This window comes from Astyanax mexicanus, chromosome 17 (genome assembly GCF_023375975.1).
Source record: "Astyanax mexicanus isolate ESR-SI-001 chromosome 17, AstMex3_surface, whole genome shotgun sequence".
In the NCBI taxonomy this organism is placed as follows: domain Eukaryota; kingdom Metazoa; phylum Chordata; class Actinopteri; order Characiformes; family Acestrorhamphidae; genus Astyanax; species Astyanax mexicanus.
The window spans coordinates 428,972-455,207 of record NC_064424.1 but is presented as its reverse complement, the minus strand read 5'-3'; the positions used below and the strand labels follow the sequence as shown (position 1 = coordinate 455,207).

The following is a 26,236-nucleotide window of genomic DNA, read 5'->3' as shown; positions in this document are numbered from 1 at the left end:
TAATTACACATTTACCTCAGCAATGCTATTCTAATCACATTTTACCTCAGCAGTGCAATTCTAATCATACATTTACCTCAGCAGAGCAATTCTAAACACATTTTTACCTCAGCAATGCTATTCTAATCATACATTTACCTCAGAAGTGATATTCTAATCACATATTTACCTCAGCAGTGATTTTCTAATAATACATTTACCTCAGCAGTGCTATTCCAATCATACATTTACCTCAGCAGTGCTATTCTAATCATACATTTACCTCAGCAGTGCTATTCTAATCATACATTTACCTCAGCAGAGCAATTCTAAACACATTTTTACCTCAGCAATGCTATTCTAATCATACATTTACCTCAGAAGTGATATTCTAATCATACATTTACCTCAGCAGTGCTATTCTAATCATACATTTACCTCAGCAGAGCAATTCTAAACACATTTTTACCTCAGCAATGCTATTCTAATCATACATTTACCTCAGAAGTGATATTCTAATCACATATTTACCTCAGCAGTGATTTTCTAATAATACATTTACCTCAGCAGTGCTATTCCAATCATACATTTACCTCAGCAGTGCTATTCGAATCATACATTTACCCCAGCAGTGCAATTCTAAACACATTTTTACTTCAGCAATGCTATTCTAATTATACATTTACCTCAGCAGAGCTGTTCTACTCATACTTTTACCTCAGAAGTGCTACTCTAATCACATATTTACCTCAGCAGTGCTATTCTAATCATACATTTACCTCAGCAGTGCTATTCCAATCATACATTTACCTCAGCAGTGCTATTCTAATCATACATTTACCTCAGCAGTGCTATTCTAATCGTACATTTACCTCAGCAGTGTTATTTAATCACATATTTACCTCAGCAGTGCTGTTCTAATCATAGTTTCACCATTAAATCAGTACTGAAATGTTCCTCTTCAGAAACATCTCTGCAGTTAACCAGTCACGTGGTGCCCCCTGGTGGGGAGATAACAGTCTGATAAAGAGTGACAAAGAACGAGCCTCACACAGAAATTCAGTAGTTTACACAAGTAGAAATGTGTGTTACAGTTATGTGTGGTTTAAGAGATTTCTGTAATATAATTGTAGATAGTTTCTGTTTTGGATTAAATCTCGTCATACTTATAATAACAGGGATGGGGGGGGGGCATAGCAAACAAGTACATACAGTAAAATAGACACAGACAATTCAATTCAGAGATATACTTATTACAAAGTCAACAATTAAATATGTGACAATGACAAATCAACAAAGAGGTAAAAAATATTTTCTCACTAGATTTATAGATATTCTACCAATCACTGACTGTTAAAAAATGTAGCTTAGTTAATTTTAGCTGTTAAAATATTCCATTCTAACTATATTTATATTTTTCTTGGCGTCTGTAAAAAACTGGCATTAACATCCTTTACTAAATTAAAGTGAACTGAGGGAGAAGATCTGAGTTATTCTTTAGAAGACATAAATGCGAGTGGTATACTTAGACTGAATAGTTTAGATAGTATGTCTGTAAAAATACATATATTTGCTTCTTTGGGACATTTACAATTCGAATTTTGACTTGTAGTAATAACATCGATATTTAAGACTTTTTTTAGATATTTTTACTAAATATAATAATAATGACAATGGAGATATCTGTGATTATAATTTCTGCTGGTAATAAAGTGATTATGGATTTTTGTAACTGGAGTTTTTACTAGTAAAATGTAATTATATATTAATCAAATCAAATTTACAAATATCTAAGTACAGATACAGCATTTTAATACTTAAGTACAGTAGTGAAGTAAAAATAATACTCCAGTAGATACCAATACAGCATTTTAGTAATTAAATGAAGTAATTCTACTTCCTTACTATACAAGTTAGTTGAATGTGTTAGGTGAAAGGTGAACATTGCTTGCATGTTGGGGTAACGTTAGTTGAACATTTCTTTAACGTTAGTTGAACATTTGGTGAATACTTGAATGTTAGTTGAACATTACTTGAACGGTAGTTTAACACTAGTTAAACGTTTGGTGAATGTTACTTAGATGTTAAGTAAACCCTCCTTGAAAGTTAGCTTAATGCTAGTTAAACATCAGTTGAATCTTAGTTTAACATTAGTTTAACGTTTTATGAACATTTACTTGAATGTTAGTTAAACGCTAGGTAAACATTAGTTGAACGTTAGGTGAATATTTGTTGAATGTTAGGGGAGCGTTAGTTGAATGTTAGTTAAGAGTAGTTGAACGTTTGGTGAACGTTACTTGAATGTTAGTTAATATTAGTTGAAGGTTAGGTAAACGTTAGTTGTACGTTAGCTGAATATTTGTTGAATGTTAGTTAAACATTAGGGGAGCATTAGTTGAATGTTAGTTTAATATTAGTTGAACGTTACTTGAATGTTAATTGAACGTTAGGCAGGTATGTATAAAGTACTAGAGACCCAGACTTGAGTAAAAGTGCAAGTGCTCTGTCAAAAAAGTGACTCCTTATGTGTTAATTTAAAATGCAGGAAGTAATATAAAAAATATAAACATTGAATGGGTAAAGGTGTTCAAACATGTTACTAGTACTGTATGTTTTACATTAGTAATTAATTTTACATATTTGATAATTTGCTAATTCATTCATTTATGCGTCAAAAAATCTGAGGATTCATTCGGGAGCTGAAAAGCTCCAAAGAACCGACTCTCTTAAAAGATCCGATTCTCATCGCTTGTGTGCAGCTGATTGATTCATATTCAGGGGACTGTGGTGAAAGAACAGCGCTTGACTGGCATGTCGATGGTCCAATGAGAAGCCAAGGATCTCACCTGTGGGCGTGACGGACGCCCGGTTTGGCCAATCAGAGTGTAGAGAAGTGTGTGAGCCGGTGAGCTGGCGGGCAGTGGGCTGGATGTGTAGTTTAGAGGAGTAATGGCGGAGTCTGTAGATGGAGAAAGCGTTGCGGCGGCCGGAGACAACAGGTGAGCAGATATCACCGCGGAGCGTTTACTGCGCTTACTTTTACTGCTGCATGTTATACAGGTACATACGCGGGGATTAGTAGCTCGTTTAGCGGAATTTCAGCCCCTAAATCCCGCTTTACGGGCTGAGAAACACCGCCACACAAAGTCCGGCTAGCGCTCGAAGCTAACCGGCTAACTAACTGTAACACTAACATTAGCTTAGCATTAGCATTAGCCAAACAGCCACCTCAGCCTCTGCGCCGCCGCATTCTCAGTTTATCTATTAAACCTCAGAAACTGGGTTAATTAACTGCACTGCAGGCAGCGCACACTGATATACAACACATATTTACACACATTTATGTGTAAAATCAGTTTAAAATGGTTTAATATCACGTTTTTCTGAGGAGAGCCGCTGCAGCGTGTCTGTATTGTGTTTAGCCTAACGTACATTTACCTCAGTCGGTAGTTAGCTAACTTAGGTTAGCTAGCAGTAGTTATCGTTAATTGGCGTTAGCTGTAAAACTAATTGTTTTATTTTGCTAAATGTTCGTGTTTAGTTATGGATTTCTCTGGCCCTGAAATGTTTTATTGACATTTAGTGATATTTTTTGACGTATTTTATTTAGTTTGCTTAACTTTATTGGTTCCATAACATAACAGTTAGCATAGCGTTAGCTAGGTTAGCCTTGGTGTTTGGAAAAATAAAAAAGAAACACTAAGTTAGCTAAGCAAGTTATTTAATTAGCTATAGTTATAATAACTAGGTAAATTGTGTGGTTTGAGGTCAAGCTAACATATGTTTAGTTAATTTAGTGATTTAAGAAGCCCATATGATATTTAGGTTAGTTAGTTAATTGCTTCAGGCTAGAGCTGGGCAATAACTTAAATCGATATTTTTGGATATTTTATTGTGCTATGTCCAGAAACGATCAGAATTCAGAAACATTAATTTAAAGACAGAGCCAAAAATATTTTTTTCGCTTTCTAAAGTTTATGGGCTATATTACTGACTAAAACTAACTAAAACTCAGTAATTAAGCATTCATTCTGCGGGCAGCATACACTGATATACAACACACAGGTTAGTTTAGCTAAATATATTTGAGTAAACGCATTTTAATATAGATTAATACAATTTGAGGAGAGCAGCTGCTGCGTGTCTGTATTGTGTTTAACCAATGATAAGTGCCACAGCCGGTGGTTATTTGGCTTTAGGTAACGTTGTTATTTATCGTTAATTTGTGTTAAATGTAACTTAACTCAACTGCAAAACTGATGGTTTTATCTTGGTACAAGTTAGTGTTAGCTAGAGGTTTTTCTGACCCTGAGATGTTTTAGCTAGATTTATATGGTGATATTTCTAACGTATGTTTGCTTAGTTTGCTTAACTTTATTAGTTGACACTAGATAACGACCCATAACAGTTAACATAGCGTTAGTTGGGTTAGCCTTGGTGGCTGTAAAAATAAAGAAAAAACTAGCTAAGCAATATAGCTATTTATCCTATCTAGCTAAACTGTGTGGTTTGAGGTAGTTTAGCTATCTAGTGTTTTAAAGGGGTGCTAAACCCTAAAACATATTTTTTTCCATGAATGGCTGAAATGTGCCGCTTTTAAAGTAATAAAACATACTATTCCTACTTAATTTTTTTAATAAACATTTCCTAAACTTAAAAAAAAACTCATTTGTGGAACTTAAGTACAGTAGTGAAGTAAAAATAATACTCCAGTAAAGTAACGTTACAGATACAGCATTTTTGTACTTAAGTACAGTAGTGAAGAAGTATACTTCCACACGATAAATCTTTGATGATAGTTAAATGTTAGGGCAATGTTAGTTGAATTTAAGGTAATTTAGGAACTTAGGAGAACATCATCTGAACGTTGCCTGAATGTTAGTCAATGTTAGTTTTACAATATAGGAAATAATATAAAAATATCTTAGCTAGAGGTTTCTCTAGCCCTTAAATGTTATAGCTTGTTATGTGGAGATATTAATATATAAACGTATTTGTTCTTAGTTTGCCTGATAGTTTATACTTTAAAAGTATAGATATTGACCCATAACTATATTTTTAAATAATGTATCCATTATGATCCATAATGAATCCAATATTTAATGGGTCATTTTTTGCTATTTCTATTTACCTGGAAAAAAAGGTTATTTCAGTTAATCTAATGATTAATACAGAAATCTAGAATTAATGTTGTTTGGGTAATGGTTAGGCAATCTTAAGCCTTAATATTAAACCCAGCTAAAAGAAAACGAGCAGAATCAAGATGATTATTATAATGTTATGGCTGGTCAGTGTAATGTATATATGTAGTGGGTTTTAATGTTGTGGCTGATCTGTGTTTGATCTGTGCACGAATAACCGTCCTATAGATTCCGTGCCTAGAGATTCACACCACTACTCTTATCTTCCTCTATAGGAAAGAAAAGAGACCTGCAGATGTTATAATCTGCTATGGTCTGCACATTAACTATAGTTATAACTCTTGCGTTATCAGAAAGCAGAGTCAGTAGTGCAGCATTCATTTGTTTTTGCTGCACTACTGAGTCAAATAATATGAAAAGTGGTGCTGCTGCTGCCTGTGGCTGTAAATGAACTGCTGACTGATTGTGGAAAAACAAATTTAGATCAATGAAGTTTAATACTGGCTGGGGATGCAGTGGCATCAGTGATTAACATTTAACAATACACTGTGAATTGTATTATGGTTTGTGGTTCTGTTCAGTTGGCTATTTAGATTTTTAAAAAAATTCCACAAAACATTTCAGTCCAACCCCATTTCTATTTTGTACTGTACCCATTGCTTTGGAGTGTAATGCTACAGTGGTTCTTTCCACTTAAGCTGAAGAACCACTAGAGTTAATGCTATTGCTGCTCCAGCAGTGCTAGCCAGGGTTAGCAGCAGGCTCAAGCCAATTATACTCACCTCACTGATTGCTGCTGTTGTTGCAGAATGGCGCTGCAGCAAGCCCTTCGTTTTCGAAGCCCCGCCCCTCCACCCGGTACAGTGATGCGAGGTCCTCCACCGCTGCTGCGCCCCCCGCCGCCTCCCTTCGCCATGATGAGAGGACCTCCCCCACCCCCCAGACCTCCGTTTGGAAGACCTCCCTTTGATCCTACTATGCCACCTATCCCACCGCCTGGTGCCATGCCCCCACCAATTGGGCCTCCACACTTGCAGGTATGATCCGTTTCTGAATCAGTTCCTAAAGTAGCCTTTAACAAATATTTTAAATAAAAAAAATAGCTAAACACTAGCAGTAATGCTAATGCTGCTCCAGCAGTGCTAGCCAGGGTTAGCAGCAGGCTCAGGCCAATTATACTCATCTCACCGATTGCTATTGTTAAAAAAAAAAAAAATCTTTTAAAGTCAAATGAGTGCTGAATGTTAATATACACAGATTTCTCTCATGAAAACTGTTAATTTGAGTGAGTAAAGTGCTTCAGTTTACTTACAGTTAGCGTAGATTTACAGATTTACACTAAGGCTGGGTGCAGCAGCATTAGTAGCTAAACTGAACTAGCTAAACCTAAACTGAGGAGCCCTGAGTGTTCGGGTAAGCCAGGGCGATATTAGCTAGCAGTTCGTCCGACCGAGCATGTTTTAACGAGGTAAACGCATAGACTACAGTCCAATATACTCAACTCTGAACAATGAAAGCTAAGCTAGCACTAGCGGCTAAAGCTGATCCAGCAGTGCTAGCTGCGGTTAACAGCAGGCTACAGGCTGATAACTCACCTCACCTGAACGGTGAAAGAGCTAGTGCTTAGCACGGTTATTGGCTAATGCTAATACTGCTGGAGAACTAAACTGAATCTCCTGTATAACTCTGTACTTCAGTGGAGTGGCTTTGCTGCTCCTTAATACCTGACTGATAGAATTCATACATAAGGAGCACCGGATTAGAGATGAGGAGCTCTGATGATTTTTGGTGAAATTAAAAGGTTTTAAGTGCGTTTTATCGTGTGAAAAAATACATTACAGAAACTCTTAGTTCTAACAGATCTAATTCTGTGAAATGTTTGTGTTCTTTTGCTCCTGTTGATTATTTTGAGGATTATTGATCACTTTTGCTTTGTCTTCTGGATCTTTAGAGGCCACCCTTCATGCCACCTCCCATTGGCAACATGCCTCCCCCTCCCGGCATGATCTTCCCTCCCGGAATGCCACCAGTGCCAGCTTCAGGAGCTCCTGGTACCCTGACCACTGAGGAGATATGGGTAGAGAACACCACCCCAGAGGGCAAGGTACTGAACCCGTCTGTAGAACACACTGCTTTAAAGAGTAGTAATGTGATAAAGGGCCTGCAGTCACCTAGCAACACTTAAGCAGCCACTACAAATATGATGGCAACCATCTGGAATACCATAGCAACTGCCTTGCAACACCGTACCAACCATCTCTGATTTTATAGCAGAGACTTAGCAACCTCTTAGCAGAACCGTAGGAAGCACCTGGAATACCATAGCAACTGCCTAGCAACCACTCTGGATATTGCGACCTAACAAACACCTGGAATACTTTAGCAACACTTAAGCAACCACCACCTGGAATACCTTAGCAACTGCCTCGCAACACTTAATAATAATGATAAAAATATGAATAATTTTATTTATATAGCGCCTTTCCTGAAAACTCAAAGCGTTTAACAACACAGTCATAGACAGAAGGTACAGTGCATAAGAACAAACATGCATACAAACACTTACACGTAACATGATGAGTAACATAAAATAAAATAAGGTTTCCAAGTAAAAGTATATTAACAGCAATAAGCTTAACAATCACCACAGATATGATGGCAACCATCTGGAACACCTTTGCAATTGCCTTGCAACACCGTACCAACCACTTCAGATATTATAGCAGTGGCCTAGCCACCTCTTAGTGACACCGTGGCAAGCTTCTGAAATACCTTAGCAACCACTTAACAGTAACATGGCAACCATTTGGGGAAGCATAGCAAGTACCTGGCAACCACCTGGAATACCTTTGCAACCAAGCCAACATATTGTATAAGATGCTAGATACCTAGTAATATCTTAACTACCTCCTGGAATACCTTAGCAACTGCCTTGCAACCAACTTTGGTATGATGGCGACAACTTAGCAACACCGTAGTAGCATGTGCCTGGAATACTTAAGCAACTGTTGAGAAACACCTAAGCAACCCCTACAAAAATCATAGCAGCTACCTTACAAACAATCAACACCTAACAAACTAGCTTAGATATTATTCCAATGAAGCCGCATTCACTTAGAAACACTATATCGGCCACTAACAACACCTTATTAACCACCTGGGAAAAGATGGTAGCTGCTAATTTACCAATCACTTGATAAGCCATAGCAATAACACAGCAACTTAGCAACTATTTAATTTTTTTCTCATTTTAAAATGTTACTTTTTCAAGCCAACTTTCCCTTTCATTTGTAAACTTTCCCCCTCTGTTTTAATTTCTGTATTCTGGTCAGTAAGAGCTTGTATTCACCCTCAGGCTGTTGCGTTTCTTAGGTGTACTACTACAACGCCCGAACCCGTGAATCAGCCTGGACCAAACCAGAGGGAGTGAAGATCATCCAGCAGTCAGAGCTCAACCCCATGATGTCCTCCCAGCCGGGGGCAGGAGCCTCCCCCGGCGGCCCGGCGTCTGCTGCCGTCAGTACTGCTGCTTCGGTGACTCCCGCCCAGCCTGCCTCCCCCACCCACACCCTCAGTGCCAGCCCTGAACCCAGCACCAGCCCCGTCCCTGCGGTGACCCAGCCCGTGCCCTGTGAGTACCCAAATCTGGACCAGTGTCTGAACCGAGCTTCAGGAGTGTGTTGCCCTGTTTTCTGTTCTGTATTTAGTCGATATGTTTAGGTTTCACACTGCAGAGTTTAGTGACTGATTTACCAAACAACTTTACTACATCCTGTCCTAAGAGTTTTCCTTTAATGGACATTTATTGGTTTGTAGAACAGTGTCAGTGCTAGTGCTGTGCGATATGAGGATAAATATCGTGGGGACGATAGAAAAGTATCTATTGTGCTACTTACCTTCTATCATCCCTATCGTTTCTACAGTAATTTCATCAATTATTCATGCAAACATATAAAGTAGGCTACGATGAAATGTATTGGCGTAGTCACTTTGCATAAACTGGGTTTATAAAAGTGATAATAAAGTAATCTTCACAAAAAAGCTTAATAATGTGGTTTTGTGACGCTGCTTTACGTTATTAAACTCATGAGAGCTGAACAATGGAGACGCATTGTTCTTTTGAAAAAATAAATGATCTACTGCATCTACCTCATCTGTTTTCATTTGATATTCACATATATATTGCTGCACTGAAAGGTAGTAATTCTCATTTGTGAAAGTTTGGTTTAATGTCACTTTGAAATAAAGTTGGAAAAAAAGTAAGCAATGATATTATTTAGTAAATATTTTTTAAAGAATAACTGAAAACATACTTAAATGTGGTATATCATGGTATATATCGTTATCGTGATATAAAAAAAAAATCTATATCGCGATATATGATTTTTCCCATATCGCCCAGCACTAGTTCTTTTCAGCAGGTGAATTTTCCCTCCTTCCAGAGTCCGGCTTAATCGCCCAGTTAGGGGTGGGTGATATGGCCCTAAAATAAAAATCACAATATTTTTTTTGGTAGTTTCACAATTTTAATTATTTTGAGAATATAGTACTGCAAAAAAATTAAAATTAAATGTTATCAGATTTATCAGATTTGTGGCAGAAGTCAATGATCCAGAATATGATACTAATCTGGCCTTGACTTTCAGGTGATGAAAAGCACTAAAAGAATAAATAATAAAGTTTAAATAAAGTCTTAATGCATGGTTTTAGTTAAAAACAATGATAAATTATAAAAATTGGAGTCTAACTGAAATGACAATGTTAAAATTTCTTGACTCTTCTTAATCTGCAGCTCCTGTGATATCCGAGGTGCCCCCTGTGGTCTCCACTCCTCCTGCCACTGTGACTCCAGTCGCTGTGGTCAGTGTTCCCACAGTCACTGCCACCGTTACGGCCGTGCAGACCATGCCATTACTGCCCCAGAGCCTCCCGCCGGGCCTGCCTCACGCCGTGGCCCAGCCGCCCACCGCCATCCCAGCCTTCTCCCCGGTCATGGTGCCCCCATTCAGAGTGCCTTTACCCGGCATGCACATCCCCCTGCCAGGTACACACCACCTTCATCATGATAATCACAACAATAATTATAATAATAATGCTTCTCTGTTACTCTAAAACCATGAGGTGCAGAATTAAAACTGGGCAGTATATCAATGTTTTATTGAATCATGATACACTATTTTCTTGTCGTACCGACAATATATAGCTCTGGCAAAAAATAAGAAATCACTTAAAAATGATGAGTTTCTTTGATTTTACCAAATTAAAAACCTCTGGAATATAATCAAGAGGAAGATGGATGATCACAAACCATCAAACCACCAAACTGAACTGCTTGAATTTTTACACCAGGAGTAAAGCAGCATAAAGTTATCCAAAAGCAGTGTGTAAGACTGGTGGAGGAGAACATGATGCCAAGATGCATGAAAAAAAACTGTGATTAAAAACCAACCAGGGTTATTCCACCAAATATTGATTATTTCTGAACTCTTAAAACTTTATGAATATGAACTTGTTTTCTTTGTATTATTTGAGCTCAGAAAGCTCTGCATCTTTTTTGTTATTTTATCCATTTCTCATTTTTTGTAAATAAATGCTCTAAGTGAGAATATTTTTAACATAAACCTATAAATAGCAAAATCAGAGAAACTGATTCAGAAATAAATATGGTCTTATAAATCCTCAATATTCAGCTCTGGAAAAATTTACATCAGTGCTTAAAGAAAACTGACTCTAATGTACATTTTATTACAGAAAATGTATAAAATCCTGTGCAAAATAAATTACAAAAGAGTATTAGAATAGTAGAATTTGTCAAAAATGTGGTTATTTGGTTTTGTACATGTATGTATTGTTTTAAAATTTCGATAGCAAGATACATTTTTCTTGTTGTAACCGAAAGAAAACATTCTTAACTTTTGAACAAATTCTAAATTTACTGTTTGATTTTAAAATTGTCCTGTTCAAAACACTCATACGTCAATGACGCATCCAAATACACTGTGATTTATGAAAATATCTTGAAATATTGTGATGTAGTATAGTGTGTGATTATACGCACACCTACAATTGTATAGTAACAATCAAATTTGATATATATATATAGCATGATATACAATTTTTGCCATTGTTCAGTGCTACGTGAAATTGTAGTTGTAAGAGTACTTAATAGTTTGACATGAAAGAGATTTAATATTTAAGCACACTGGTGTCTGTATAATTCTGAATGTAATGTTCTGTACTGTCCAGCAGGTGGCAGCACCTTCCTAGTTTTTTGGTTGTTAAGTCGTAGTTTTTTGGTGCATCTCTTCACATGTGAATGTTTGGTGTGTGATTTACTGTAACACTTTAAATTAAATTAAAATACTGTGTGTTTTGTTAGGTATGCTGCCAGGTATGGCCCCTCCATTAGTGCCCATGATGCACCCACAGCTGACGATCACCGCGGCGCCCTCCGCCCTGGCCGGAGTGATCCCGCTCCCCGAATGGACCGAGTACAAAACCGTGGACGGCAAGACTTACTACTACAACAGCCGCACGCAGGAATCCACCTGGGATAAACCGACCGAGCTGAAGGAGAAAGGTGCAGTTTTACTGTTCTAACCTATTAAAGCAGTTAAGTAAACTAATGGAGCTGACCAACAGAAGTAACAGAAAACAAAAAAACAGCATTTTAATATGGTATAAGACTTAATTTACAAAAATATTTTTAAAATATTAAGATATAAAACAAATAAGGTAAAATAATAATTTAAGAGTAGGAATCATCATAAAATCATAGGTTCAAAAAGGTAATAGAACTAATGAAAATTCAACTACAGATGAATAAATAAAAAAATAAACACAAAAGAGTAAAATATAAATAAGCAATACCCAAAAATAATAAAAGGAAAGAAACTAAAAAAAAAATTAAAAAGATAAAACTGAGTTATAAAACTTATCAACTATTTAATCAGGCTGAGCTAAAGTAACATCTTAAACAAAACAATAAACATTAAAAGACAAGAAGAGCATTAGAAAAAAACAAACAAACTAATATTTAATTAGGAAGAATTAAATTAATTCAGAATAAAAGGATAAGTGGACAATACAATGCAGAAAAAAGATACAAATATAATTGAAAACCAAAAAAATAAGTAAATAGAAGTAAAGATAAAGTAAAAAGATAAAACAGAATCCATATGTAAATACAGTGCATACAGTAAATAATTAAAAATAATAATAATAATAATAATAAAAAAGCAATATAAACCCAATTTAGGAAAAGCATAACATGTGATGTTCTAGTAAAACACAAAGGAGGAAAGTATCTTAATAAAAATGATTTGTTTGTAGTTTACAACTATAAATGTCAAATAAAAATAAAACAAAGGAAAATTTACGACAAGATGTTTCATGTAAAAGGACTGAAATAAATTGAATAATAATTCTGTACTGGGGTTTCCCTGCCTAGTTTCAGATATATAGCTGTTAATAGTGATAGTAAATATAATTGTACATGTGTTTTTAAATAAAGAACACTAACAGTGTGTGACTGTACAGATAAGGATGGGGAGAGAGGACGAGAAGCCCATTCAGCCAATGAGGTGGAGGCTATGGAGATCGGAGACATGGAACTGAAGGCTGAAGCAACCATCCTGTCTAAAGAGGTGAAAACAGAGCAGCATACAGTATTTATAATATTCTCACTTTTATATTTTATTCCTGTGGAAGATTTGTGCTTTTTTTTACTCATTTCTTATTTTTAGGCGCCAAAGGAAGAGGAAATGACTGAAGAGGAAAAAGCAGCGCAGAAGGCGAAACCAGTGGCCACCAATCCCATCCCTGGAACCCCCTGGTAACTTATTCATTTATTTATTTTATTGTAATTTTGTATTTTACACATTTTGAATTGCTCTTTTTAAGGGCAATTAGCTTTTTTTTCCCACAATCTTTAAAGCAGATTTTGACAAAACATGAAATTTTATTTATTTATTAAATTACTAAATGTATAAACAATGCAAAATGCACCTTGATTTACATTTTAAAATTTGAATTTAATATTTTAAATTAAGTACTGTTTACAGCCTAAACATACTGCTGTGCGGTTTAATTAATGAAAATGTTTTCGTACCAGCACTATTTGGTTCTTTTAATTCAGATTCTGGTTGTTTTTTACTCTTGGTGCAGCTGGCATGTGTACAGTGAAACAGTAATCGCACTCTAGATCGGATCAAAACAGCCACACTGAGGCCAACAAGTGGAGGTGATCTCCATCCAATCCCAAACAAACTGCGAAGAGGTTCTGTTTGTGGTGAGAGAACATGATCCGATCTCTATCCAAACCAACTATCAACTAGACTCGTCAGGTTTGAGTTAAAACGGCTGTTCAGGTGCAGTTTAATCAGATTTATTACCCAGTTAATTACTGCAACAGCTGTTAACTCTATGCTGTGGAGCTGCTGCTGCTCCATGCAACTGTTTTCACACTGAATGCCATATGTGCTGCACACTGTTTACACCTGTGCCACTATGTTTACTACATTTACCACACATCCTATTAAAAAGACTGTGTTTGAAAGTACAGCGCCGAGTTTTTCCGATACATATCCAAGTCGTGTTGATGTGATTCTGTCTAAACAACCAGATTGAAATTCATGCAGCGGTGAGGAGAACCTGAAAGCAGAAAGTGAGCAAGAGTAGACGGGAAAATGGACAACAGCACCGAGTTAGTGTTTTAGTTGTGTAAAAACAAGATAAATTATCACATTTTTGCACTGACGTTACTTCTAATAATAATCGAATATTAGGTTTTGCAGCCAAGTGGTGTTCCTAATGAATTGGCTAAAGGCATTTACAGATTGCAGCTGCAAGCATGAAAGTAAAATATGAATAAAAGTCTGACCAAGGCCGAATAACAACTTGTCTTTTTTGGAATAAATTCTGTGATGAGCTCAGCTTGAAGAGATTCTGATTTATTGTTCTGGATTAAAGTGAAACTTAATGGGAAGCATTGCTCTGTCACTCATTTGCGTGACTTACTTTTGACAGATGTCAAAAATGGGTCACATTTTAAAAAGATAAACAGTGCGAACAGCCCTTACCTATACTTTCTTTAAATCAAAAGAAAATCAAAGATCTTCAGCTTTATGTGAAGATATCTTAATTGCGTGTGTAATGTTTGTGTTTTGTAGGTGTGTTGTGTGGACGGGGGATGACCGCGTGTTCTTCTACAATCCCACAACCCGTCAGTCCATGTGGGATCGTCCGGATGAGCTGGTGGGTCGGGCGGACGTGGATAAATACATCCAGGAGCCTCCACATAAACGGGGTTTAGAGGACTCCAAGAAACTGGGTACAGCCTCACTGAATTTATATTTATATAGTACTTTATTGGTTGTTAAAGCAACACAAAGCAAGATTCTGTTGTTGATATTAGTGATGGAAAATTTGTTTAAAGTAATTTTTTTTAAATATATATATAATATAATATAGTACATCTACTTATGCTCCACATTAGCTATAAATAAAGGACTGATTGCACTCAGTGTAAAGTATACAGTTAAACAGTGTTCTTTAGGCACTAACAATATATGTATATCATGTATCACAATAACAAAATAAATCAAAATATGATAAAATTCATATATATATTCATATATCGTTGCTGTCCTATAAAAAACACTTATCTCCATTTTTGTCTGTTTACTACATAATTTGAACAGACAACCTGTTCCTTACACTGTGCCAAAATTTCTTGATGAAAGGACCAATAGAAAATCTTCAAAATGACCTGAAATAAACTCTTTTTACATTGACTTTCATTTAAAGTTTACAAGGTTTTTTCTCTCTCCTGTAAAGTTGCTGTTTTGGAGATGGAAAGTGTTTTTCATTGGACAGCGACGATATATTGTGTTGACGTTATTGGAGACACTGAGAGCGAGACGGGTTCTTTTTATTGTCGATTATGACGACTAATTGTTGCAGCTGTTGTAATCTGAAATATTAAGTGTAAAGTAAAGCAGCTCTCTAATGATTCAGCTGCTCTTTATAATTTAAACAATATGAATAACTTATTATACTGCAGAGACAAAGAAATTTAGAATTAGTTTATGGAGGAACACCACCAGCCAAGTACACCTGAGATAGATAGGTGTTTAGATGTTTAGAACAGTTCTGTTTACACTAGTTAAATGTAAAAATCCGCCCCCAGGTTTTGTTTGATCCAACTGCCTGGGTGTCTCTGCTGCAGCTCAGCCAACAAACAAACCCCGGGGTGGATTTTTACTTTCTGGACCTGGATTACCCACCTCTGTGTGTATCTACAGGTTTAAATAGGATCTCCGGTGGATTTGGTGTTTTACAGAGACTCTAAGACTAGATCAGTGTCTGAACTGCACTTAGCAGGGCGTTATTACACATGTTGTAAAGTAACACTGTAAAATGACACTGCAAAGTTACACTGTTATTAGGTTTAAAATGTCTTTATTTTAAAAGTTTTTTAACTGTCTCGTCACTGCCTCTTGGTGTCACAGTGCTGTTCATAGCCAATCAGAGGCGATAAGTTTGCATGATTGTATGAATATTCATGAGCAAGTGCTGAAATTCTATCTCCTTCTATTCTGCCCACCACTCCACTCCTTCACCAGAGTAAAGCACTGTTATAACGGATCACCGGAGCACTTTCTTTTATTTATTTATTTATTTTTTATTTTTATTTATTTTTTCACAAAAAACAGGTCACAAAGCATTCATTCATACTAGACACAAAACTAGACATTTTAGAATTGATAAAAAATATAAATAAACGATGGAATAAGATCTTTTTTAAAACTTTTATAACTTTTATAACTTTGTGTTTCAGTGATGGGCATCAGCAGGGAGGAGCTTGAGCTAGCCGCAGAAGAAGCTCAAGATGATGAGCCTTCAAAGGCTAAGAAGAGAAAGTAAGTAAATTTAATTTTAGGTATTTTTAGGTATTTTTATTTACCTTTAATCAGTAAACCCAGCTCACCCCTGCAGGGTAGCTAGTCTAGCTTCTGCTGAAATACTGAAAAATGTTAAAAACAGACTAAAAGCATGAACAGAAACCTTTTTATCTTTTAGAATCATGAAAAGAGGAATTCTAAAAGTAGATATACATTAGAATAAATACCCATTCTCATCTGCAGTGTTAATTTGGAGTTTTGTTGATATTTGATTTGAGTTCTGAAATCGGAGGCGTGTAGATGTTTATTTGGAATGCACCGATTGCTGATCTGTGATCTTGGCTGTGGTGATCTTTAGTGAGTGGTGACTCCATACTGTTCAGGTTTACCAAGTCAAATCAGTCACTGTTTCCCATCAGTGCCCTTCGAGCCTGCCTCTCCCCGACCCCAATCAGTGGTCGTGTTGCACTGGGGACTATATTTCAGGGAACGCTTCTAAGCTCTGGCGATGCCAACATGGGCCTCCAAGGTAACACACCTTGTTTGACCTCTCTCTAGTCTGCATTAGGAACACCCCAGAGAAACAGTCCGAGGAAAAAAAAACTAATTTCAGCCTCATTTTTACTTCTGTATATATAGTTTTAAAAATCCGTAGTAAGGATAGAAAGGAGGATAAAGAAGATTAGGTTTCATTATTTTCATTATCTTTGACAAATCAATGCTGTGTTGCTGTAGGTTCTACTACAATAGTATAGGCCAAATTATGCAAGTTGTCAGAAGGGATGCACCGATTCCATATTAGGATTCTAATAAGGATATAAGGAGATTTTAGTCATGTATTCATTCACATCACATGTGGTACATGAGGTGGAACGAAATTGTGATCTCACGATTCAGTTTACACCCAAGAGCTGTTATTAAAATAGGTAATATGGATACAATAAGATAAAATAAAGGGACACAATAAAAATAGAATTGAACAAAATATATAATGATAAATACACAAAAAATAAAATAAATAGGGAGAGTAGGCAGGTAGCAGCAACATGAAAGTAGCTAAGAGGTTGATTCATTTAATAACGGGTCTGGTGTGTGTGTGTATATATATATATATATATATATATATATAAAATTTATTTTTCTTTTTTTCAAACATATTTTGCATACACACAATGACGCACCACAACAAAGTAAATAATAAAAGATATCGACAATAATAACAGTGAAGTGAATGTATACTAGGGGTGGGCGATATGGCTCTAAAATAATATCACAATATTTCAGGGTATTTTGTGATAAAGATATACTTGGCGATATAGGAAAACTAAAATAATTCATTAATTTCAGGAATATAGTATAATAGTATAACAGAATAATCATAATGTGTCAAAATAAATAATATAGCCTAAAATAATATAACGCAGCAAATAATATTGCAGAATATTTAGTGCATGCATATAAACTGCAAACTAAAACAATTCTACAATAAATACACCTAAAGCTTCACAGTAAATAATAGACTACTTTTAAGACAGAACATCTCTATTATCACGATATGGATTTTTAATATCATGATAATTCTGTGTCACGATATATTGCATACGATATAATATTGCTCACCCCTACTGTATATACAATATGGTAGCTATAGTAAAATATGTTAGATAGTTAGTATGAAAATAGAACAATGTAGTATAATGTAATCATAGTAATAATAATAAGAAGAATTATTATATTAACAGATATAATAAACATACATCTGCACTGCACACAACTACCATGACTGATTAGACAAATCCTTGACAAAACCAGTAGTATCAGACCACTGTTGAATAGTGGGTGCTTTTGCGTGATGCAATCTAGCAGTGATTCGCTCCAGTATAGAAACGTTCATGTTTTATCTGTGAGTCAAATCAATACTTTGGATTTTATACGAGTGCTGTCCGATCTTCTTCAAATTTCATACTATACACTTATTAATATATAGTATTATCTAATCGGTGCATCCCTAATTGCCAACTGTGATTACAGTGATTTTTATTTAATTTTTTCTGCTGTTCTTAAAGTCTTACCCCAAAAATAAATAATAATACTACTAATAAAGAAATAGAAAATAGAATTAGCAGAAAGTAACTCAGGCAGACGATAACCAGCCCCCTGTTATTCCCCCTGTCGGCTCCTCCTCACTCTGCGGTTTCTCCTCACAGAAAGGAGGAGGTGAAGGAGGCGGACTCTGAGAAGGAGGCGGCGGTGGAGGCGGAGCTGAAGGCGGCTCGGGACCGGGCGGTGGTGCCGCTGGAGGCTCGCCTCAATCAGTTCAAGGACATGCTGCTGGAGAGAGGGGTAAAACACTTCAGTCCAACGCAATTCTCTAATGTTAGACTCATAAATCTGAATGGAAGCCCACCAAGGTACAATCTTCAGTTTGTTCTTCTTCCTGTCCTCTCTCTCTCCTTATCTATCTCTTCTCTTGTTGGTGCTCTCTGTTCATCCTGTTACTGTTTCTCTTCACCTGCTGTTCTGTCTGTATGATGAGCTTCTCTACACTCAGTATAAATATTCTAGAGTACGACAGCGTTTAGGGCCACTCTTTAAAATAAATAAATAAATTCAAACAGTTGATTTATGGGAACATTAATCTCATTTCACAACTTTAATCTCGTAAAATTACGACTTAGATTTCATAATATCGCGACTTTAACCTCATAATTCCCATCCGTATGTCTTTTCTTAAAATAATACGACTTTAATCTTGTAATATTTCAACTTTAATCTCAAAATGCCATTACGTGCATCTTTTTTTTCTTGTTATATTACAACTTTGTTCTCATAATATTACGACTTTTAGTCTATTAGGCATATTACAACTTTATTACTGAGATATTACAACTTTACTCTTAAAATGCCATTACATGCGTCTTTTGTCTCGTAATATTACAACTTTATTCTCGTTATATTACAACTTTGTTCTTGTAATATTACGATTTTACTCTTAAAGTATTACAACTGTAATCTCGAAACATTGACTTTTAATTTCATAATATTACAACTTTATTCTCTGAATATTGCAACTTTAATCTAAAAATGCCATTTTATATTCGTCTTTTTTCTCGTAACATTACAACTTAAATCTCGTTATATTACAACTTTGTTCTCGTAATATAGCCATTTTATTCTCAAAATATGACCATTTATCTCAAAATATTTAGACTTTTAATCTTATATTATGACTTATTCTGGTAATATTACGTCTTTATTTCCGAAATATTACAACTTTATTCTCAAAATATTATTTAACTTCGAAATACCATTCCGTACATTTTCCTTTTTTTTTGTAATATTGCATCTTTAATCTCATAAAATTAACTAATCTTTATTTTTAAAATATTTTATTCAATGACTTTAATCAAGTCAACTGTCTTTATTTATTTATTTATTTATTCATTTATTTTTTTAAGACTGGACCTAAAACTTCATGATAAGAGTGAGTCTGTTTACATGCACTTCATAATCTGATTATTGCACAACATCAGAGTTCATCACAGGGCATATCATGATATTGATATCACAATATTGTGATATCACAAAACAATTCTGTGTTAATGAAGATATTTAGGATAAAATACTCCTAAATAATCAAATATCAGTAAATAGGGGCGGGGCTTAAGGAGTTTAGAATGCCTATGTTTCATGAATTACATACATGTGTATTTGATGTCACATATCGATAACGTATCACAAACGTACATAGTATGTCTCAAACTAAGACATTACAGAATACTCCGGTTAAGAGTATATACACACACTGAGAAATCTGATTACTGAGATAACATACATCACTACCATTTATCAAATTTGTTAATGAGATTTTTATACACCTTATTCTAAAATAATCTAAGAAAAAGGAATATATAGTTTAGGCGTGAGCACCTAAATAATCAGATAACTGCAGTAATCCGATTATGAGCTGATTTTTCAGTGCATGTGAATGCTCAGTTATAAAAAAAATATAAAGTACAATTTTTAAATAAACTTCGCACAATATATTATATAAAATCTGAAGTATAGTATAAGTTCAAGATGGTTTGTGTGTGTGTGAATATTTGATCTGACCTGATATCAATTCCTCTGCCAACATATTTCAGCTTTGGTATAATAATATAAAAGTTTTCTGGTTTCTAAGCATGATTTAGCTGATTTTTTCTGCATTAGATTTTAATTTTAGATTTCGTTTTGTTGCTGTCTTTCGGTTGTTTCCAGTTCCCAGGCTTGACATAATAATTAAAGCACTGAAATTTACAGTACCAGTCATAGCTTTTACACCTCTTTTTCATCCAATGTGTTTTTCTTTCTTTTTATTTTTTTTATTTTATTTATTTATTTTTTTTACACTGTAAATTTAATATTGAAGCTATACAGGATCACATGCTGGATTATTCTGTAAGCAAAGGTTACGTTTACATTACCAGGCTAAATTGACTCAAATCTGATTTTTTAATGGATGTGTAAACATACCAAATCTGATTTTTGATCTTTTTTTTTTTTTTTTTTTTTTTTTTATAAATCAGATTTGTCACTTTCATATTTGGTCCTAAATCAGTCAAACCGGAATTTATTCATCTTGTTACTTTTACACATTAGCATTAGCGCTACGTGCTTCTCTCTCTCGTACCCACACTGTATTTCTTGGTGCAGCTGTGCAGCTATAGCTGCAAAAAACAACAAAAGCAAACCGCCTGTCCTTTTTTTCTTTTCTTCAACCTGAGCATGAACTTCAGTGACTGGTACTGTACAATTAGCAGCTAATTAAACAGTACAAATGATGAAAAACTGGGCTTAAAACAGTGTTTAATGGTTAGTGGTTATTGTAAGTTATTGTGTATTTGGCTGTTCTCTGCAGACACCAATAGGGGGCACTAGTAACTCATTAAAAATGAGTGCGCATCAGTGCAGTTCTAGCCAGAGGCTCTGCAGCCAAATCCTGTTGGGGGGGTGTTGTTCCAAATGCGGGTTAATGAACTGTAAAAAGCTGTATTGCTGCTGTAAGCAGTATCGAACAGGAGGGGAAAGTAAAAGCACAGCACCCATTACCATACAGGCCCTAATTATCTCCATCACAGAAAGCAAAAAAATATATATCTACCAGTAAAGTATGTGGCTGATGTGTGTTTAGAAGTATATAACAGAGAATGAAAAGCCCATGTGAACACATTTTAATACATAGATTTTTTTATATATAATACTAAACCTGGGTGGTATTCAGCAAGTGTTCAGCAAGGTTTAAACAAAAAAAATAGAGCATAAATATATAAAACTCCTTAGATATCACCAAAATGTACATCTTTAGTTTTTACTGAGGTTCTCATGTTTGTAACGGAGTTACAGCTCAAATATACACACAAGCTCCGCTCCACGACTGGGGGAGTGTCTGACCCATGCGTTTTACCTTCCCATCCATCTCGTTTAGCTTTAGATCTCCAGGTTTAGCTCTAGGTTTATCTCTTCAGGTTTATCTTTAGTTTTAGATCACCTAGTTTAGATTTAGCTTTAGCTCTCCAGGTTTAAATTTAGGTTAAGCTTTAGGTTTAGATCACACAGTTTAGATTTGGGTTTAGCTCTCCAGGTTTAGCTTTAGGTTAATCTCTTCAGGTTTATCTTTAGTTTTAGATCACCTAGTTTAGCTTTAGGTTTAGATCATGTAGTTTAGATTTAGGTTTAGCTCTCCAGGTTTAACTTTAGGTTTCGCTTTAGGTTTACATCACCTAGTTTATGTTAAGATAACATAGCTTAGCTTTGGGTTTAGCACTCCAGGTTTAGCTTTAGGTTTAGCTTCAGGGCTTGATCTCCAGTTTTAGCTTTAGGTTTAGATCATGTAGTTTAGATTTAGGTTTAGCTCTCCAGGTTTAGATAACATAGCTTAGATTTAAGTTTGAATCATGTTGTTTAGCTTTAGCTCTCCAGGTTTAGTTTTAGATCACCTAGTTTAGCTTTAGCTCTCTGGGTAATGTATTTGCCCTGGAGCCCTGAGGAGGCAGATTTATGTTATTAGTAATTAAATCAGATTTAGGTTTCCAGGGGTTTTAAATTAGATTCTGGTCATAGACCCTTTCACTGTGGCACTGTGTTTTTATAAAATGTTGAAGTGGTTAAATGTTCATTTTTTCAAAATGACAAATTTTGTATTTTTGAGCTACTGTTTTTATTAATAGTATTTTTGTATAAATGTTGTGTAAGTGAGGTCTGTTTGAAGAGTTTGGTTGTATTTTATGTAAAGTAATATATTTTTAACCTGTGGCCACGCCCTCTCTCTACGCAGGTTTCAGCCTTCTCCACATGGGATAAAGAGTTACACAAGATCGTATTTGATCCACGATATTTACTCCTCAACCCCAAAGAGAGGAAGCAGGTAATGCACTCGCTCACTGACCGTACACTCACCGCACACTGACTGTACACTGACTGCTTGCTAACCACTCACTTTCTGCTCACTTACCCGCTCACTTACCGCATACTAACCGCTCGCTAACCGCTCACTTTCTGCACACTGACCGCTTACTTACCGCTCACTACCCACTCACTTACTGCTCACTTACCGCCCACTAACGGCTCACTACCCACTCACTTACCGCTCACTACCCACTCACTTACCGCTCACTACCCACTCACTTACTGCTCACTTACCGCACACTTACTGCTCGCTAACCGCCCACTAACGGCTCACTTACGGCTCACTTACCGCATACTAACCGCTCGCTAACCGCTCACTTTCTGCACACTGACCGCTTACTTACCGCTCACTACCCACTCACTTACTGCTCACTTACCGCACACTAACCGCTCACTTATGGCTCACTGACCACGCACTCAACTGCTCACTCACCGCTTGCTAACCGCTCACTAACCGAACACTTACCGCTCGCTAACCATTCACTTTCTGTTCACTAACCTCTCACTTTCTTCTTACTTACCCGCACACTCACCATACACTTACCACTCACTTACCGCACACTAACCGCACACTTACTGCTCACTAACCGCTCACTCACCGCTTTAGCTTCACCAAAAGCAGGAGTATTCTGCTGTTTTATCATTTTTAACTATTAAATCGGTCATAAAGCACTACTGCAGCCGTACTCCAGACTCATTAAAAAGGTGTAATCTGTTGATTTGTGTAAATTGTGAATGTGTGAATGTCTGTTTCTGCAGGTGTTTGATCAGTATGTGAAGACTCGTGCTGAAGAAGAGAGGAAAGAGAAGAAGAATAAACTGATGCAGGCTAAAGACGACTTCAGAAAGATGATGGAGGACGCCAGGCTTAACCTGAGGTCGGTCTCTAGGGTTCACTTGTGCTTCTGCAACACAAGCTAATAAAAACGCGTTATAGATACACGTTACAGATTTCAGTGCACCAGGACAGTGATTCCTAACCCTCCTTCACTACAGGACACTCTAAAACTCAGCTTACTGGTGTCACTAAATCATTTTAAACATTTAATATTACATTACATTACATGACATTTGGCAGACGTTTTTGTCCAACGCGACTTAAAATAGTGAAGTATAAAAGTAATAGAAGTTGAAGGTAAAGACATTTTTAAATAGGGATTAAAGGAGATCAAAGGGAAATAGTGGGATAGAGGAGTGAAGGAGGGGAAGAAGGAAATGAGGTTAGAAATAGTTCGTTTGATAGAGTTTAATATCTAGCCACCTTCAGATACCTGTTTTATACATAAATCTTATTTATTCTTAACTTTTATTTTTTTGTTTTGTTCTTTTAGTTTTTTGTTTCCCTTTTATTTGTTTCCTTGTTTTATTTTTTATTTTATAGTTTTGTATTATTGCTTTTTAATTTATTTTGAGTTCCTTTTATTATTACTACTATAATTTTTTTGTATTGCTTTTATTATGTAAGTTAGTTTTAGCTCATTTTAGCCAATTATTATTAATTATTATGCTCTGCAACATTGAAAACGAGGGTTGCCCTCAATGTACTTCCGAGTCTAAATAAAGGTAGGTTGATTGATTGATTGATTATGGAAAATATGTTAAATGTTATGTAGGTGTTTTCCTAATGCCTGGTTCACACTACACTATATTTTAGAGTGGTCAGGTGGTTGTCCTGTAATCTCAAGTCCTTCATTTGTGGTTTTTACACTATATTACTGCGCAGTTTGCCTCCGAACAGAAGTTTTTGTTTTGTTTTTGTTTTGTTTTTGTCGATCTCTAAAAAAGAGTGGGCTACGTGATAACCAGGCTGAAATTAGACAGGGTTGGTTTTAGGAAATTCATAATGAACACTTAAATGTTCCCTGAAACCTCACTTACTGCCTGAAAAGCAAGAATATTGATATTTTTCACTTCATTTGTTATATTTCCTACATTTAATAATGGTTTTATTTAGTCCTCAGGTATAATTGCTCTAATAATGATCATTACCTCAACAGAGCTCTTCTATATTTAAATTAATCTCAGCAGAGCTCTTTTCATACCTTTACCTCAGTGGAGCTCTCCTATTAATCATAAATCATAAAGTTGTAGGGCTAAAATCATGTAGTGTAGGTATAAGGTAATTCAGAATTAATCCTTAAATGTTCCCTTTAAAAAAATGTTCTTTAAAAGTCTGAAAACATGAAAATATTGTAGTTTTTGAGCCTACGTTATATTTTTCTCCGTTTTTAATTAAATTAAATTTAGTCTTGAGGTTTAAATGCTCTAATATCTATATCTTGCATTAATTTATAATATATATTTTTTTGTTTTTCCAGGACCACGTTCAGTGAGTTTGCCTCTAAACATGCGAAGGATCCTCGTTTCAAGGCCATTGAGAAGATGAAGGACAGAGAGGCCATGTTTACAGAGTTTATGACTGCGCTCAGGAAGAGGGACAAAGAAGATTTCAAAACTAAAGGAGAGAAGGTAACCCAGACTCCAGACTCTATTCTAATCATACATTTACCTCAGTAGTGCCCAGTCCTGTTTAAAACCTTTAAACATTTCCTAACCCTTTAAAAAACGCTTTTACTGTGGTAATTTCTGCCTCTGCAGCGCCCTCTCAGGTTCAACTGTGCTATTGGCGAGGATGATATTTCCGTGTTTTGAGCAATGTGGCTTGTAATGTGAATGCAGCCTCAGTCTCCTTAAATCCTGAATCCTCCTCTCTCTCTGTCTGTGTGTTCAGGTAAAACAGGATTTCTTTGACTTGCTGTCGGATCATCACGTGGATATCCAGCAGCGCTGGAGTAAAGTGAAGGATAAGCTGGAGACGGATCAGCGCTACAAGGCTGTGGAGAGTTCCGCAGCCCGAGAGGAGCTGTACCGACAGTACGCTGAAAAACAGGCCAAGGTAAGAGTCCGGACTGCAAACACATTTTTATTCACAGCTCAGCTCACTGGGATCACTGAACCATTTTAAACTTTTTAGTTTCTAAACACCACCAGAAAGCCTTTAGATTGTTTTAAATAAGTCTTTTAAAATTTGTATATTTTTCTTATTTTAATTTTTATTTCTTATTTATTTTTTTAATCCTAATGTTTCATAGTTTGGTTCTTATGTTCTTAGTTCATTATAATTTTTTGTTTCAATTTGTTTAGTTGTATAGTCTTTTAATTTTTTTCTTTTTTACATATACATTAAATTCATATATATATATATTAAATGTTGATTTAAAATAAAAATGATCCTTATTTTTTTTTTCCTTTTTTTATTTCTTGTTTTAAATTTCCTTATTAACTGTTTCCTGCTCGGAAACATTGTAAATTGAGGTTGATTGATGACTAAACTGCTGATAATGTGCAGTTTAATCTGATATGTTACTTAGATAACACTGAATACCACAGCAGTGCTATTTAAATTACATATTTACCCCAGCAGTGCTATTCTAATCGTAAATGTACCTCAGCAGTGCTGTTATACTCCTGTATGTTGTGTAACTGGCTGTGTCTGTCTCTCCTGTGTGGTAGAATATAGATGTGGAGAAGGAGAAGGAGCTGGAGAGGCAGGCTCGTATTGAGGCGAGTCTGCGAGAGCGAGAGCGCGAGGTTCAGAGAGCTCGATCCGAACAGACCAAGGAGATCGACCGCGAGCGAGAGCAGCACAAGCGAGAGGAGGCCATCCAGCACTTCAAAGCCCTCATGTCTGATATGGTCAGTTTTTATAGGGCTGAATTAGTGACTGGTGTAAAGATCAGTGTTGAGTTTTACTGTGTTTAAAAT

The 26,236-nt window shown here is 35.8% G+C and overlaps 1 protein-coding gene across 1 annotated transcript in view; it reads left to right on the top strand.

The window, feature by feature from the left end:
• The first annotated feature begins 2,881 nt into the window (after window positions 1–2,881).
• tcerg1b (transcription elongation regulator 1b (CA150)) overlaps window positions 2,882–26,236 on the top strand; it is a 30,077-nt gene continuing 6,722 nt past the window's right edge. Inside the window, exons 1-16 of the mRNA XM_022667902.2 lie at window positions 2,882–2,978; window positions 5,929–6,157; window positions 7,072–7,224; window positions 8,493–8,751; window positions 9,913–10,164; window positions 11,500–11,700; window positions 12,660–12,766; window positions 12,866–12,954; window positions 14,291–14,451; window positions 15,961–16,042; window positions 18,232–18,367; window positions 22,341–22,430; window positions 23,231–23,349; window positions 24,790–24,940; window positions 25,203–25,367; window positions 25,985–26,167. Coding sequence (XP_022523623.2) covers window positions 2,929–2,978; window positions 5,929–6,157; window positions 7,072–7,224; window positions 8,493–8,751; window positions 9,913–10,164; window positions 11,500–11,700; window positions 12,660–12,766; window positions 12,866–12,954; window positions 14,291–14,451; window positions 15,961–16,042; window positions 18,232–18,367; window positions 22,341–22,430; window positions 23,231–23,349; window positions 24,790–24,940; window positions 25,203–25,367; window positions 25,985–26,167 — 2,427 coding nt within the window. The 5' untranslated portion in view covers window positions 2,882–2,928. The remainder of the gene's footprint in view (window positions 2,979–5,928; window positions 6,158–7,071; window positions 7,225–8,492; window positions 8,752–9,912; window positions 10,165–11,499; window positions 11,701–12,659; window positions 12,767–12,865; window positions 12,955–14,290; window positions 14,452–15,960; window positions 16,043–18,231; window positions 18,368–22,340; window positions 22,431–23,230; window positions 23,350–24,789; window positions 24,941–25,202; window positions 25,368–25,984; window positions 26,168–26,236) is intronic.